An 18,852-nucleotide genomic window follows, 5' to 3' on the forward strand; every position below is an offset into this window, starting at 1 on the left:
ATTCTCATACATTTATTTGAGATAATAAGCTCCACTTCAACCCAGCTCTTTACAATTCATGTTTCCTAGGTGGGCAGAAAACAGTTATATGTCTTCGTCAGTTGTGATTTAGGGCCTGAATTTGATTTTGGCAAACAAGGTCCTGCCGTTGCTTTTTCAACTGTCTTCCTGCCTGCCGACTTGGCGGTCAGGCCACCCTATTTAGATGTTGGCTGGTCCACAGACGAATGACCACTAGAGTCCAGCCCAGATTTTCATTGTCCCGATTACGATGTGCCTTTCTACCATGACAACTGTGGTTGGAATCCCTCCTACTTTGAGTTGGCCATATCAAATAAATGAGATAAAAACATATGTTTTTCCCAGCTTCCCGCTTCCGTCTTGTACCCCATAATCCAGGTCCCTTCTTTGCTGCACCAACATCACCACAACACGAAACAACTCCATTGTCACTGAGATCTTCGGTAAGCTACTTGCACAATTGTCCTATGTATCGTGTATTGACAATTGTAGTAGCCACGTGTACTTCTGCATTGCCCTTACATGCAACATTTGTCTTGGGTTTAATACAGTAGTGTTCATTTTCCTGCTCGTCAAAGTAAAAATAAATACACCTGTATTGACACTTAAAACAATTATTGTTGTGGTGCTTGTTGGTGTTGTGTATTTGGTACCTGTTAGTGTGCATTCAATAGTGTATGTATTTTGTTTGTGTGGCATGCAATATATACCAAAAAGGGATATAGCTAATTACCTACATATACATTATGACACATTAACAACATATATGTGTAGTAAGATAATGATGAGTAGCACTCCGCCAAAAGACCAACACCAGGACACCATCAACACAAAGGGAATATCTAAATCTGCTTGGTGCAAACCTGCCGGCATGATGGCGAAGGAGTACCGTTAGCCAGCAGAGAAGACCGCAGAGGTCTCCTATCTATTGCCGTAACATCTAAATACGACAGGCAGACCTCCGTCAGCTTGATGGAGTACTTGGGACTGCCACAGAATGGCGGTAGTCCCACCAAGATCTTAATCAGCCCCTTAGTTATTTCTTCATGTTTTGCATATGCATAGAGTCCCTGCCTGTTCTGTTGTAAGTTCAAATGTAAATTTCTTTCTTTTCACATTGTCAGATCCGATCCTGAGGTAACTCCCATGCTGCCCACTTGGCCACAATGTACTGCCAAACCCACAAAAAGAATGCTTGCGGGTCAATTACCTTCCGCCCAGCTTCATTGTTGTGAAGATTCATGAGTGCCCGGCTAGATGCTGCTCCTTTGCTTCTCTCTCGCACATCAACGAAAGACTGTGAGAAGGCCACACCATAGGCAATATTATCTGAGCAACCAGACCACTGGAAACCTAAAAGCACATTGGAAAAATACAAATGGATGTCAGTACAAATTGATAATATCACCTTGCTAAGCATCTGAGGATTATATCTGGAGGGCATGAATCATTTACACATAGATACAAGTCACATTCCTCCAAGACTTGGCTGATACCAGTAACTCATAGAGCATAAAAAAGCTTTTGTGAAAGTTGGACGATCATGACTAAAAGTATAGCACCTTGATTGCTGAGTCACTCTGCTCATGCACCTTCCTGTGACCTTTTTAGTTTTTAATTTACCTGTAGCAATGGTTTAGTTAGATAATGTACCCTTTTTTTTTATTTCAACGTATTTTATTAAATTTTTATACATACAGTTGTCATTGCTTTACCATTACAGAGTAACAGCCCAAACTGGCTGTCCTTGTCGAGGATACAGGTAAGTGGTATATATGTTTGGCCGTCCCCTTTTCCACTGTCTTGCTAGAGATAAGAATGGATGAGAAGGGGAAAGATAGAGAATAAGAGAGAGAAAGGAGGAGATAGTATACAAGAAGATTACTTCAGTTGTGGGTCTGTTATGGGGTTCTGGGGATATGCTTGTGAGCTAATGCCTATCACTAGCTGAGTTCACTATTCATTCATGAAAGATGCAGCGACACAACAACTTACCTTATTTAACAATAACAATTCAAACAATATTTTAAAAATGAAGTTTAGGTAAAGTATGAAATAGTCACCCAAAATATGCACACAAATATGCACAATTAAGGGACTAAAAAACCTTTCCCCACAATTCACTAAAATATCACTGAGTATATTTATTTTATGAGAGAGAGTAGAATAGAGTAACCTGTCACAAATTAGGACCTCTTCTGGTTGAGTCATTTGTATATATGAATATCATTGGTACAAATATCGTCTGATATAAATAGTGTGTTCTAAATTTAATTTACAAAAATATCATTTTTATTTGGTGGAGATTTTCTAATATCAACTCCGATTGTGTGATATTTTTGTGAATGATATATAGGGACACAATATGAAGGCATGCTTTCATATATTTGTGGGTGTGCTGCTGCCATTTGTGCCAGAAGGGGGAGTAGCAATGCTTGGGGCCTAAGATTGTTACATCATCAGACAATTTTGGTACCAGGTGTGTATGGCACTACTCGATTAATTTGTAGTGGGTATTGCTACCATCAGTAGTGCTACTGACTGCCAATCATCATTGGTGATATACTGTACTTCTACCTGACCTGTAGTATACTCTCCCATCATTTATGTCATGTTATGTTACATTATTAACATCTTGTCATGTTATACTATTCCATTTTGTAGTTATGTTATGTTATGCTATGGAAAATGTTTTAAAAAAGCCCCACTGACACTATTGCTGGTCAACAATCGTAGTCTATTACCTCACCACCTATTCTCAATCAATGTAATCCCTCATTATAAGCTGGTGCAAAAGGATGCGGCATTTACCAAATATGATAAAAATCATTAACCCAGTTTAAGGTAGTTAGCATGTAAGGTACATACCTATAATATGAGTTTTAAACATTTAAATGATGCATAACATAACCTAAATAGTGCATAAAATAAGGAATCAGTATTTCATAAAGCAAATTCTGCATGTTTTGCCTTTTTTACGGGCCTTCCCGCCTGATAAATGTCAGCGTTTTTACCTGCAAGAATTTCTCAGGAGACAGCTAATGTGATGATTACTGCACTACTCGTATTTCCAGTCCTTGTGCAAAGTTTTGTTTGCACAGGGATTGGAATGTAGCCCTTCACTTCTAATGATAGCTTTAGCCACGACTGAAATGTGGGCCACTTCTATTCATGAAGACATTCATTCAGCCGCGGCCCGTGCAGGTAAGAGCGGCGGGCAGTGGGGCCCGGTGGGGAGGGATTTCGACGTACGTCAACGAGGGAAAATTAATTATTTATTTAATTTCCCCACGTGGTCATCTGTCAAATCTCCAGCCAACCAAGCCTCACCGGTCTTACCCGCACAGGCCGCTCCTGCATTCATTCATGTTCTCATACACACTGATTTAAGCAGTTATCACATGTCATATCTTAGTGTGGCTTATAATATATGGAACTGATATTTTGAGTTTGATTTTAAGAAAGACCATGTTCAGTTGGTGATTATATGTAGAGTTATAGGATCTTACAAACTATGGGTCTGATTTAAACACTGGTGGGCGGCCGGACATCCGTCAGGGTGGCACAGGTCGTTCCCTGGCTGAAGTGCATGCCCGCATGCCCGCAGTGATCTCTGTGCCTACACTGGGCCGCAGCCAGGCAGCTCCTCTAAAGGCACTAGGGGGCATATTATCAAGAACGGGCGTTACATTATCGCCGCTTTTATCGGCAGGAAACCGCAGATAAAGCGGTGATAGTGTGCTTGATAATATGCTCTATGAATTCCAATCGAAGCCCATGTTAGATGTGAAGACATGGGCTTCAATTGGAATTCATAGAGCATATTATCAAGCACATTATCGCCGCTTTATCTGCAGTTTCCTACCGATAAAAGTGGCGATAATGTAACGCCCGTTCTTGATAATATGCCCCTAGAAGTTTTGGTGTGCTGCCACCGCCTTTTAAGTGGCAGCACACCAAACTTTTTTTTTTCCATAAACAAACTCCTGTAGTGGGAGTCTGTTGATGAAAACTGAAAAACTAACTGCCCCAACACCCTGGGAGTTTACTCCCAGGATGTGATGGTCATTATTTTACTTTTCTGTCTGTAACTGATAATAAAAAAAGGACATCAGATCATCCGCTCTAAATAAGGCACGTGGTCTGATGCTATTACTCTGGTGGCCCCTACTCCATTGGAGTAAGTATTCTGATGGCAGCTCCAGTGGGGGCACTGCCCTCACAAAAATGATGGTCTGCATAACTGAAAATAGAGCTGGTGGGCTGAGGGTTTAGAGGACAGGATATTCTGTCATGTTTGGGACTCACTCAGTCTCCTCTCTGCCAAACTCAAATGGCCAGATTAACTGACGTAACGCAATGCAGCAAGGGAAGTTGATGCGCTGCTTTGTACCAAATGGAAAGAGCAGAAACGTGCCATATCTACTAAGATATTGCACAGTTCTTCTCTCACTGAGCACTGGCACACTTCAGGATGCCTACTGCCTACCAGGCCCCATGTGCCTTGATGCAAGGGTGCGTGTTGTGCTCAGAAATAGATTTTTGTGCAGGAAGGGATTCTTTTCCACACAAAAACCTTTGTTAGACGCTTATACCTCTTTGTATGTATGCTGCAGAATATAAGGAGGAGAAATTAAGCTATTTCTCCTTGTTACACCAGCCTCGGCTGTTTGGGATAAAATCCCATGCAATAAAGCCAAACAAATCTTAATTTGCATGGCTTGATAAATCTCAACATGGACCTTGCGCCAGGCTGCGTCACAAAAGTGGTGCAACCCTGATGCAGAATTTTTGTAAATATGTACCTAAATCAGGCCCTATACCCTCTTCGTCATTTATACAAGGTATTTCAGTTAAAATTGCAATAACAAATGTTTCTCTATTCTTAATGTATTTGCTGCAGTTGATTCAGACGATTGGGAGATGCAAGGCTATGTATCAATTAACTCCATACTCTCATTAGATAGAGTTGCAGAACAATTTAGTGAGGTGATAAGGCAAAATCTATTTAATAGTGCAAAGCATTACAAGCTGACCTATCACAAAAGATTTCAAAATCCAGTGGCAGCTCCTCCCCTAAGGCGGAGGAGTGTTGCCCCATTGCGCGAAAACGAAATATTAAGTGACAATAACTAATGCTATTGGCATTTTATTTTTCCTATTGCATGTAGTCAGCGGCCTTTTGGGATAGGGCTGGGCAGAACAAGGAAGGAGTGGTTTGCATTCTAAAAGCGCGCACGAACTGTTTGGCCGGACCTCATGGGCCAACCAAACTGTTCATGCACACTTTGCATGTTCCCAGCAGGCTGCATTACACAGCCTGGTTAGGAACATGCACAGGTTACCTGTTCCAGTCTGAGCGCCGATTCACTGTGCTCAGACCAATCACAACGCTGCATAGCAGCAATGTGATTGGCTCAGGGATGCCTGTGTGCCAGGTGCTTCCTGTCGCTGCCGGACTGCAGAAAGGAAGAGGAGGCAGCGGGTGGCCGGTCGTTGTGCTTTTTTATTATTATGTAACCCTCTGCACCCAACCCCCCCAGTCCAGTAGCAGCCCCTACTGTCAAAAAACCCACGCTTCATTTTGATTTATGGAAAAGTAACACTATAGTAGTGCTTCCCGTGCTCATGACGAGCTGAGCTCGTCATGAGGCACGGTTGCGCTGTGCTGATGACGAGCTGAGCTCGTCATGACACGTGCGGTTCTCACACGCGGGGCTAATTCCTCCGCTGTGAGCGTTCGGAAAAATGGGCGTGGTCATGACGAGCTGAGGCACAGTCATGAGCACAGCGCCACTGTGCAGGGTGACGAGCTGAGCTTGTCACAAGCACCGTGGCGCTGCACGCGCCCCCCCTCCCCCAGCGCCGCGGGGGAATTAGCCCTGCGGCGAAGGGGTTAGAATATCTTCATTTCTTCTGCTTGAGATAAACCAACTGCATTAAAATACTGTTCACAAAAATAACCACCATGAACGAGTAAAAGGACCAGGAGCTACATTGTTAAGACTGTTCCCATCCTGACAGCTTGAATCACTGAGATTTACTTTAATCGTTTTACAAAGTCGGTCCACGTCCATTCATTTGGTTAATAAATATGCGGTCTAACAGGCCAGTCCTCAGCCTTTACAATATATATATATATATTCACTGAAAAAACCATAGGTTATAGACCATATATAGTTAGGAATTAGCATTTAAAAAACCTTATTTTACTCACACAAAACCATTGAAATTCCATATATAGTTAGTTGCACTAACTATATATCGCGCACCCGCAATCCACTGCTGATCATGTCACATATTACATCATTCATGACATGGTCAGTGACATCACTGATGACATCACTGATGACATCTCAAATGACATCACTGATGACATCACTGATGACTACATCCAGTGACTGTATAATTCTGTAAAGTTAAAATATGTCTTACATATTGAAGAATGAGTGGATGTGTAAGTGTCTTGATGAAGGATTTAGTAGGGGCATGGCTGACTGTATGAGTGACTGATTAAATGTGTCTCACTGAGTGCATGGGTTAGTGACTAAACTGTCTTAATTTGTGCATCATTATGTCTGTTGTTCTGTAACCTGCTGCATGTGTTGATCATTAGCTATATGATTAACTGTATGGGTTATTGATTGGTTGCCCAAGCATTTGTATGGGAGACTGAGTGTGTGTCTGGGTGGCTGGGAGGTGTATGACTCTCTGCATAGATGTGTGAGCAGTTGATTGACTAGATGTATGGGTTCAAAAGTGCATGTGGAAACAGCTGTATGGGCGGTTGACTGTGTGCATGAGTGTATTGGTGAGTGAATGGATATCTCAGTGCTACATGTCAAAGTAAGTACATATGTAAAACACAGTACATGTGAGAGTTGACATATATAAATAACTGTGCATAAGAGCCAGTGAATGTGTGAGTGGCTGTATGGATCATTGTGAACTTGTATCCAGGATTGTATAAGTGAGTAAATATGTTTTAGTATATGTTTGAATAAGTAAGGTGTGTATAAATGTATAGTTGAGGAAATGGAGGTGTGATTGATTCTTTGCATGACTGACTAAGTGTCTGAGTAACTCCATGGATGAGTGACAGTCTATGAGTGTCTGTTTACACTGAGTGTATCTAAGGTTATATTAGAGTCTGAAGAGGTTCATCGTATTATCACATGAATGATGTCATCAGTGATGTGATCAGTAATGTCAAATGAGATGTCATCAGTGATGTCATTTGAGATGTCATCAGTGATGTCATCAGTGATGTCATTTGAGATGTCATCAGTGATGTCATCAGTGATGTCATTTGAGATGTCATCAGTGATGTCATCAGTGATGTCACTGACCATGTCATGAATGATGTAATATGTGACATGATCAGCAGTGGATTGCGGGTGCGCGATATATAGTTAGTGCAACTAACTATATATGGAATTTCAATGGTTTTGTGTGAGTAAAATAAGGTTTTTTAAATGCTAATTCCTAACTATATATGGTCTATAACCTATGGTTTTTTCAGTGAATTTTCAAGGTTTTGTAAATGCTAATTCCTAACTATATATGGTCTATAACCTATGGTTTTTTCAGTGAATTTCAATGGTTTTTTAATAGCAAATATCATAAGCTGTCGAATGTCAAGTACGTGGTGAGTGAAAACATTTTCGTGTTTATGCACACTGATCTGCTTTGAATGGTGCCCCCCCCCCTCATTTCTATTAGGAGTACTCTCTCTTTGCAGATAGTGAAAGGTAGTTAACGCAGGCCTTTGCCCCCGTTGTAATCCGTCGTGCCTGCTTCTCTCTCCATTTGATTGATTGTTATCCAAGTATTTACTGTTTTAGAATTAGTTCTCTTTGGTTCATTCTCTATTTACAAACAAACACAGAGTCGCAATACTCTGTTTAGTCTTTGCAGATAACGAAAAATCGTGTAAAAAAAAAGAAAAGGAATCGAGCAAAATCAGTAGGCCACTAATGGGATCTCTTTTTGACCTCGCTAAAATAGAAACATTAGGAACAACCCCTCATGACAAATACAAAACTAGTGAGATGAACTGAACTCCACACAATGATGGCTGCAAAACAGCTCGGCTACGCCACCCACCCCGCCCAAAATAACGATAAAGAGCGGCTGCCATGATTGGTTGCGGAATGGCCACGACGGAGCTACGAAATGGTGCTGCTCTCATGCTAACCCCAGCTTCAGTCTGAAACATCCAGAAACACTGTAGACTACCAATTCGATCAGTTCCGGTAGCGCCCCAATGTAACCCGGTAGAGAAGAACTAGCCCTCCCCTCTTTGACTGATGGTTCTTGTTGCCTGTCCCTTCTGTTGTCATTTAACAGAACTATTTAGCCTGCTGAAAGGGGTTGTGTTCCGACCGCTGGTTGGTGGAGACATTTTGACTATATTCTGTACCTGCGTTGTCGCGTAATGCGTCATATGACGCGCCGCGTTAGCGCATCCGGAAGTCATCCGGGGCGCGCAGCGCGTAACGTAAGCATAACAAGTCATGTGACTTGTTAATAAAACTTTTCATTGGTTCATTTTACTTTTCTTATTGTAATGATGAAAGGCTTGGTCATATGACCTAAAAATTACGCTTTTCATTACTTCCGAACATTATTTTTTCTTAAATATATGTTATAATGTTCCAGGCTAATGTACTTTCCCGGAAATTTTACAACTGTCCTGCAAGTAAAATATATTCTTTTTTCGAGAAAAAGAGCGTTTCTTCGTCCCATGACGGAGCCGTTGAGCAAAAGAGGGTCGACCTGCTGTCTTAGTCGCCGATACGCCTGAATATGAGATTCTTATCGATCACTTTATGTTGCAGGAATAGAAAACACAACAGCCCTTGACCATTTATCTTTACTGCGTTCCTTCGTATTATACCTTTTACCCTTCATGTAATTGGTCTGCTTTATTTCACTTGCCTTTTAATGATTCTAAAACAGTCACTATTATTAAAAACTTTACCAATGTATATACTACTACCATGTTTTCTTTTAAAAACCTTTATTGTGAAAATTTCATTATACAAATACGAGCCTATAACCACGTGGGCCTGCCACGGAGCAAACTGTAATCGTATATGATGAATAGACATTTACACTGTAGAGGAACGTAACGGGCGGGCCATTAGGTTGCAAGAACTAAGGTGTCTAACAGTTACGGAATCGGTGGACGTACATTTTATAATTAAAATACGACAGGGCCAGTTACAATAAAATTATCTAGATATACATTTGCGGGCAAGTACCATGGGTGACGTTAATTCGAACTTTCAACAGTACAGTAATCAATAACACATCAGAACTTAATATCAATAGGGATGTCGAAATATTCAATCAATTCTCGTCCCCGCCCGCCATGTGCTTCAAAACTGCATACGTATCTCGTGATTTCAAGGTTCTGCAACCAGTACACAACAAGGAGTTACGAGTCCCATTTATTCCGGCGCCATTTTGGGCGAGGACGGGCAGGTCCAGGATATAGTCAAAATGTCTCTACCAACCATCGACTATGATGATGTTCATATGCTGTATTTATTAGAGTAACACTCATCTGTCCACATGAAATTAATTTGCCACAATCTAAACATGTCATTTTAATCTTTCCAAAGTTCTTCTAAATATTTGGGACCGTTTCCCTTGCCTCTGAAGCTCTCAGTGCCACTTCTTTGATGAATGTACTAGCAGGTCAGGGGTTCTCCTCCAAATCTCTCTTTTATGCAGCACTATAATTAATTGGTGCCACCTCTCCATATGACGATGCATGGTATAGTTACCACAACTATATTTTTTTTCGGTTCCTCTGGAGAGTTCATCGTGGCAGATGAAGCGTGTAACGTACCGGGCATTTACCTTTTTTTGCATGTACAGGAAAGGAAAAAAAAATCGAGCGTCCGAGTTCTAAGGTGTCCCAGGGCCATTTTAGTGGACCAGGCCCAAATCCAAAGAACAGGCCGCCATTTTGAGAGTCCTCTTGCAGCCGCCTGTCGCTGTAGCATCAAGAGCAGCCGAAACTCAGCTGAATGGCAACTGAAACGGTAAAGGGGCGCCCCACTACAGCAGACGAGCCTCCACCTAGGAAGGCCCATTCACGCCGGCTCCCCCCCCCTTCGGGCACCCCACGCCGTTATTCGGAGCAGTATTGTAGGATGGCCACACCAGTGCGGCAACTTGCTAGACATCACCTCGGTGGTAACCGAATCTCAACGTCTTGTGGTGTCTTCTATTCAGAAAACATTGTTATGCTGCCTTCGACCTATTCGCCGCAAGTGCGCACACAACTCAACTGCATAGCTTGCTAGACACCACCTCGGTGCCATCCGGATCTTGGAATGTCAGCACCTTTTGGTGTTTTCTCTTCAGAAAATATTGTTGCGCTGCCTTTGGCCCCATTCGCACATCAGTCCGCTACTGACGCCATCTCACAAGCTAATGGGGCGCCCCACGCCGACTTTCAGCATTGTAGAATGACCACACCAGTACAGCAACTTGCTAGACATCACCTCGGTGCCATCCGGATCTCGGCGCCCCACTGCAGATGAAGTGCCTCTCAACTATGAAACCACCACGGTGACATCCGGATCTTGGCGCGTTGTGCTGCCTTCGGCCTATTCGCACATCGGTCCGCTACTGACGCCATCTCACAGGCTAATGGGGCGACCCACGCCGAGTTTCAGCATTGTAGGATGACCACACCAGTACAGCAACTTGCTAGACATCACCTCGGTGCCATCCGAATCTTGGCATCTCAACGCCTAGTGGTATCTTCCATACAAAAAATATTGTTACGCTGCCTTTGGCCCCATTCGCACATCAGTCCGCAACTTAGACATCACCTCGGTGCCATCCGGATCTTGGCATCTCAACGCCTTGTGGTGTCAGTCAGAAAATATTGTTGCGCTGCCTTTGGCCCCATACGCACATCAGTCCGCTACTGACACCATCTCACAGGCCAACAGGGCGCCCCACGCCGACTTTTACCATTGTACGATGGCCACACCAGTGCCACAACTTGCTAGACACCACCTCGGTGCCATCCGGATCTTGGCATCTCAGCGCCTTGTGGTGTCTTCAAATCAGAAAATATTGTTGCGCTGCCTTTGGCCCCATTCGCACATCGGTCCGCTACTGACGCCATCTCACAGGCCAACGGGGCGCCCCACGCCGACTTTCAACATTGTAGGATGGCCACAGAAGTGCGACAACTTACTAGACACCACCTCGGTGCCATCCGGATCTTGGCGCGTTGTGCTGCCTTCGGCCTATTCGCACATCGGTCCGCTACTGACGCAAACTCACAGGCCAACGGGGCGCCCCACGCCGACTTTCAGCATTGTAGGATGGCCACACCAGTGCACCTTACTAGACACCACCTCGGTGCCATCCGGATCTTGACGCGTAGTGAAGCTGCAGCAGCTGCAAATAAGCTTCAGACAGTGTTACAACCGCTGCTCAGAACTCTCAACTATGACACCACCTCGGTGCCATCCGGATCTTGGCATCTCAGCGCCTTGTGGTGTCAGTCAGAAACTATTGTTGCGCTGCCTTTGGCCCCATTCGCACATCGGTCCGCTACTGACGCAAACTCACAGGCCAACGGGGCGCCCCACGCCGACTTTCAGCATTGTAGGATGGCCACACCAGTGCGGCAACTTGCTACACACCACCTCGGTGCCATCCGGATCTTGGCATCTCAGCGCCTAGTGGTGTCTTCTATTCCGAAAATATTGTTGCACTGCCTTCGGCCCCATTCACACATCGGTCCGCTACTGACGCCATCTCACAGGCCAACGGGGCGCCCCACGCCGACTTTCAGCATTGTAGGATGGCCACACCAGTGCGGCAACTTACTAGACACCACCTCGGTGCCATCCGGATCTTGGCGCGTTGTGCTGCCTTCGGCCTATTCGCACATCGGTCCGCTACTGACGCAAACTCACAGGCCAACGGGGCGCCCCACGCCGACTTTCAACATTGTTGGATGCCACACCAGTGCGGCAACTTACTAGACACCACCTCGGTGCCATCCGGATCTTGGCGCGTTGTGCTGCCTTCGGCCTATTCGCACATCGGTCCGCTACTGACGCAAATTCACAGGCCAACGGGGTGCCCCACGCCGACTTTCAGCATTGTAGGATGGCCACACCAGTGCTGCAACTTGCTGGACACCACCTCGGTGCCATCCGGATCTTGGCGCGTTGTATTGCCTTCGGCCTATTCGCACATCGGTCCGCTACTGACGCCACCTCACGTGCCAACGTATTTTCTCCGCATTTTATACCCTATGCCGCATAACAGGTCATGTGACTTGTTTATAAAACTTTTCATTGGTTCATTTTACTTTTGGTTTCCTAATGATGGAAGGCTTGATCATATGACCTAAAAACAACACTTTTCATTGGATGAAAACTTTTTTTTTTCCCAAACGATGAAAGCCCCACCTTGTTTCTGGATGTTTCAGACTAAACTGGCGTCAGCATGAGAGCACCACCATCTCGTAGCTCCGTCGTGGTCATTCCGCGAGCAATCATGGCAGCCGCTCCCCACCAGAAGCCTGCAGGAGTCGGGGCCCCCAAAACTTTTGATGAATTCTCAAGGCGGAGGGGACGCTTTCGAGAATGGGGTCCAAGACCTAGCAGACAAGCGTCCGATTTCCAAGGTGTCCCAGGGCCATTTCAGTGGACCAGGCCCAAAAAGGAAAGAGCCTGCCGCCATTTTGAGAGTCCTGTGACAGCCGCCTATCGCTGCACCGCAAGAGTGGGCGCAACTCAGCTGAATTGCGGCTTTTGACACAGTGGACCAAAAACGGACGGAATGGCAACTGAAACGGTAAAGGGGCGCCCCACTACAACAGATGACACTCCACCTGGAGAGGCCCGTTCACGCCGCCTCCCCCGGGGCGCCCCACGCCGTTATTCGGAGCAGCATTGTAGGATACCAAAACCAGTGCGGCAACTTACTGGACATCACCTTGGTGCCATCGTTCTGCTGCCTTGGAACTATTCGCACAACAGTTTGCTACTGATGACCCACCCCCCGCGACGCCCCACGCCGGAAATCTGGACGTTGTGCTGCGTTGGGACTATTCGCACAGCCGACCACTACTTCGTTGTTTTTCCCTAAAAATGTTTATATGTTATTACTATTTTTGTTTTCTTGTATATATTTATAAATTATTAAAGTTTTATAATCTTACTACTTTGTCGGAGTGCTATATATTTTTAATGTGACACGTAATTGTAAAAACTTTGATGTACAAAGAGTCATCCCTGGAATCTTCCGCTTCACGCTCGGTCCCCTCCCCAATCACAATACAGGATGGTTTTCAGATAATAGCAACGCTTCTGCTGTGACGGATCTCATCGAGTGTGGGCCTTGATCTACTATAACTCCTTTGAAGAGGGGTGATTCTTTACAGCTGTGGCCATAAACTACATCTGCAGGGCTAGCTGATAGCCTAGGACCGGCCTGGACAATCGGACACAGAGGAAAAGGAGTGTCAGAGGGTGCGGTAGTGAATAGGGCGAAAGGGAGGTGTCGGGCGGGCACAGGGTGTGATTCTCAGGGAAGAGCAGCGCAGATGGGGGGAGGTTTATTACCCATGCATAAGACAGAGAGCGGGGGTGACCACTGCCTGGGTGAGATGCTTGCGAGGGTGGGGAGCCATGCTAAGGATCGACAGCGTGCACAGAGTGGGTCTGGTCAAGGCATCTAAAATGGCTGCCGTGCACGACAAAAGTGTGGCATTTGAAAAAAGACAAGATGGCGCAGACAATGTTTTTCAACACTTCCTGATTTCCTTCGAATCGAACGTTAACAGACGTTGGGGCATATTACCAAAGTTAAGCGATATTTATCCCTAACGATGCATTGCAAAGATTTTTTTACCGTCAGAAATTATCGCAGATAAACCTTGCTATTATCAAGGTTTATCGCAAATACGATAAAAAACGACCGCAATGCATTAATATCGCTGAAAACTCAGCGATATTCATGCATTACCGAGCTAATGCTCTTAGCCATGTTATCCACCTCCCATTGGATAACATGGCTAAGAACTGCTCAGGGCAGCTGTTACTTTTTGGAGATATTCGCGCTTATCTCGAATATTTCCAAAAGTTGATAATAGGAGATAGCGATGTTAGCGACTGTTTCCAGTCGCTAACATCTTGGCATGCCCACTTTGCATGTCATTAGTGATAAATATCACTCACATGCAAAGTGGGGCCCAAGATGGTCGCTATCTCCTACGGATCACTGACATAATATCGACGACACAAATATCGAGATACACAAATATCGAGTCAAAAATATCGATTGACAAAATATCGACTCCCTATCTTCAAACAGGTAAGTACCAAAATATCGACTCCAAAATATCGACTTACAAAAATATAGACTGTCAAAATATCGATTTTTTAAAATGTCTTAAAATTAAGTTAAAACTAATATAGTAATACATATATTTAATATAAACTTAGAAATAATTATTAAAAAAATATAATTTTAATAAATAATTTATATAATTAAAAAAATTATATCACCAAAAATTACACACACACATATATATATATATATATATATATATATATATATATATATATTTAAACATATTATTAAATAAACATATATAACATTTTAGAAAATGTTTAAAAGTTATTGTTACAACTATAGTGAGTTCAACATTAGCAAAAGTGTTGGATAGCGTAGAGGTAAAATTTACTACTCCCACTCCAGTGGGTGCAACAGTAGGGAAAGCGCTGGATAGCGTAGAGGTTAAAATTACTATTCCCACTCCAGGGATGTATGACGTTACAACGCATACTTTTACAACGCCTACCATTACAACAAAACTTTTACAACGCAAAAACTTTTACAACGCATACATTTACAACGCAAGATTTTACAACGCATATACCTTTACAACGCATACCATTACAACATAAGTATTGGTAAGTATATAATAATTTTTTGAATATAAATTAATAAAAAATATTATAATATAATTTAATATAATTTAATTTTATTAAATAAATGTAATTTAAATGTAATTTTACTTTATTTTTACAAAGTACCCCTGTACCCCAAAAACCCAAAACTGACCCTGAACCCTAAAAATACCCCTTTACCCATAAACTGAAAACTGACCCTGAACCCTAAAAATACCCCTTTACCCGAAAACTGAAAACTGACCCTGAACCCTAAAAATACCCCTTTACCCAAAAACTGAAAACTGACCCTGAACCCTAAAAATACCCCTTTACCTACAAACTGAAAACTGACCCTGAACCCTAAAAATACCCCTTTACCCCAAAAACTGAAAACTGACCCTGAACCCTAAAAATACCCCTTTACCCAAAAACTGAAAACTGACCCTGAACCCTAAAAATACCCCTTTACCTACAAACTGAAAACTGACCCTGAACCCTAAAAATACCCCTTTACCCCAAAAACTGAAAACTGACCCTGAACCCTAAAAATACCCCTTTACCCAAAAACTGAAAACTGACCCTGAACCCTAAAAATACCCCTTTACCCAAAAACTGAAAACTGACCCTGAACCCTAAAAATACCCCTTTACCCAAAAACTGAAAACTGACCCTGAACCCTAAAAATACCCCTTTACCTACAAACTGAAAACTGACCCTGAACCCTAAAAATACCCCTTTACCCCAAAAACTGAAAACTGACCCTGAACCCTAAAAATACCCCTTTACCCAAAAACTGAAAACTGACCCTGAACCCTAAAAATACCCCTTTACCCAAAAACTGAAAACTGACCCTGAACCCTAAAATTAAAATATTTATCAATTAATCAATTATAATTAATTACCAATTATATTTTAATTAATTACCAATTAATAATTAATTAACAATTAATTTTTAAAAAATATCAATAAATAAATTAACATATTTAATTAATTATAATTAAATTACTTCCCACCCTATTCCCCTATAAACCCACAACCCGCTACAGAAAATAAATTACTAAAATTAAAATATTTATCAATTAATCAATTATAATTAATTACCAATTATATTTTAATTAATTACCAATTAATAATTAATTAACAATTAATTCTAAATTATTATCAATAAATAAATTAACATATTTAATTAATTATAATTAAATTACTTCCCACCCTATTCCCCTATAAACCCACAACCCGCTACAGAAAATAAATTACTAAAATTAAAATATTTATCAATTAATCAATTATAATTAATTACCAATTATATTTTAATTAATTACCAATTAATAATTAATTAACAATTAATTCTAAATATATATCAATAAATAAATTAACATATTTAATTAATTAGAATTAAATTACTTCCCACCCTATTCCCCTATAAACCCACAACCCGCTACAGACTTATATTACACAAAAAATAAAAATTATTATTAACTTACCTTAAATTCGATATTTTTGTTGTCTATATTATGTCTAGTCGATATTATGTCCATTCTATATTTTTGATTCGATATTATGTCCATTCTATTCGATATTAATTTTCTCTAGTCGATATTTTTGTTGTCTATATTATGTCTAGTCGATATTATGTCCATTCTATATTTTTTACTCGATATTCTGTCCAATCGAAATAATTGACTCGATATTATGACTGTACACCATCTCCTACTAGCCGTCGCTAACTGGTGTTAGCAACAGCTAGGTAATACAGATATAATTTTATCTCCGCGAAGCGGAGCGCTGTTACAGATATATATCTTGTTTTTGAACGTTAATTTCTCAAAATGCACTGAAGCACATATATTGAGACCTAGCAAAGGCACATCGGGCTACCAGTCCCTAATATTTTACCAAGTTTCGTGCAAATCCATTCAGCCGTTCGATTATTATTATTATTATTTTTTTTTGCCCCGCGGGGCCCTTTTAAAACCTCCACATCAAACCTAGGGGGTCAGCGAGGATCTACTATGCCCCCTTATGGTCATTTGCCCCTTCGCTTTGGCCTCCTCTTGTCTCTCGATCCTACCGAGAGACAAGATGGCGGCCGCTACGGACTGTTTGGAATGTTGACAGACGCCGGAGAACCAATCAGCTTCGCTTCACAAAGCTCCGTTGCGCGAAAAGTACGCGTCCTGGAGCGCTGCCCGGTCCGCTGTTACAGATATATATCTTTTTTTAAACGTTAATTTCTCAAAATCCACTGTAGCACATATATTGAGACCTACAAAAGGCACATCGGGCTACCAGTCATAAAATACAAAAACCTCAGATATGGACCTATATTCCTTTTAACATTGAGTAAATCTCCAAGATACTTAGAAGCGGATGCCAAAGAGAGAAACTTCACCGTGTTATCAAAACTTTTGTATTTATTGGTTTTTCATTTTATAAGGTTATTTCTTTAAAAGGTACATTGATACATCATTGCATATCAAATCATTTTATCGTCAGTGAGAAATTCATAACTTTTACAAACATAATTATTTCGCAAAAATTCTATGAAATATACTAAAATAGTGCCCCCTAATGATAACTATTCTCACCACTCATACATGCATACTAAATATGTCAGTCATACTATTCCTATTTGTAAGAAAAGACAAGCTATAAACATAAGCACAAAAGCTAAATATAACAAGACATGAAACATAAATGACAGCTCTAAGGTGTACTAAGTGGAAAGCTCAAAGAGCATGAATGATAACGTTCTGCTGGTGCTGGTGGAGTTAACCAGTTTGTATCCACAACAGGTAGATGTTAGACCGACGTACGTTTCGGTGAAAAGTCACCTTCCTCAGGGTCAAGGACAACATATACAAGAAATATCACATAAATATACTATTAAAAGAATTTGGAGGGCATAGTGCAATTTTCTACGATGTGAGTACTACAAGTATAGGTAGAGCTGAAGGGCAGAAGTTGGACGTTCCTCTAGGTTTGAACTCTGTTTCAGTAGTTAGACCAGCTTTAGAGGCTATTGGATCTAGGTCGTATCTGGTGTGAGATTCAGGAGACTGCTGTATATCAGAAGTATTTTCTGATAATTAATATTTTGGGGTGTAATACACTATAGGGTTGTTGTTCTGCCAGCTTGTATTATCTTTTTCAGATGTGCTGGCGCCGAGGCTAGGGGTTCCGGAAGTTCGGCTCAACACGAAAGTTCATAACAGCGATGCCAAATATTTAGAAAGATTTCCTGGTTCTCACTAAGCTGTTCTCGCGACCGGGGGTTCTAGGGACGTGGCCCAAATGCAGGACATCGGGCTACCAGTCCCTACAATTTTGCCAAGTTTCGTGCAAATCCATTCAGCCGTTCGGGCTAAAAGTGAGGCCAACCGCCCTATGGAAAACTCAATGTTAAAAACACGTTTTGGGACCCCCCTTTTTTCTCGACCCCCCCTGGACGAACCCCCCCCCAATTTTCAGGGGCTGCTCAGAAACAAAATGTGCCATTTCCCTGAAAATTTCAGCCAATTCCGTCCACAAACGCCAAAGTTATTAGACATAGAATTTTCAAAAAACCCATAGAGAAAAAATCCTAACTATATATACCTACTGGCGACCGCCAGTAGGTAATATATATATATATATATATATATATATATATATATATATATTTATTTATCACTTCATAATTATTACCAACACAAAACGGAGTAGGACTGAGGCAGAAAATAGATCCGTTCACCAAAATAAAAATGCCCCCATTAGTGAATCAGATAGCTACAAAAGTCGTCCCTGACAAAAAGTCATTTTAAAGTGATGGGGTTGATGCCACCTTTTTTTGAAAGTGAAAATCGATACTAATTAGAGTGTTACTGGTGATGTCATGTATGAT

At 41.9% G+C, this 18,852-nt stretch overlaps 1 protein-coding gene across 1 annotated transcript in view; it reads right to left on the reverse strand.

Annotated features, from left to right (window-relative positions):
• Positions 1-18,852, reverse strand: part of LOC144754684 (protein Wnt-4) — a 235,065-nt gene that overhangs the window by 17,488 nt on the left and 198,725 nt on the right. The window contains exon 4 of the mRNA XM_078642804.1: positions 1,232-1,374. Within this exon, the coding sequence (XP_078498930.1) occupies positions 1,232-1,374 (143 nt within the window). The remainder of the gene's footprint in view (positions 1-1,231; positions 1,375-18,852) is intronic.

The sequence above is a fragment of the Lissotriton helveticus genome, chromosome 5_1 (genome assembly GCF_964261635.1).
Source record: "Lissotriton helveticus chromosome 5_1, aLisHel1.1, whole genome shotgun sequence".
Classification (NCBI taxonomy): domain Eukaryota; kingdom Metazoa; phylum Chordata; class Amphibia; order Caudata; family Salamandridae; genus Lissotriton; species Lissotriton helveticus.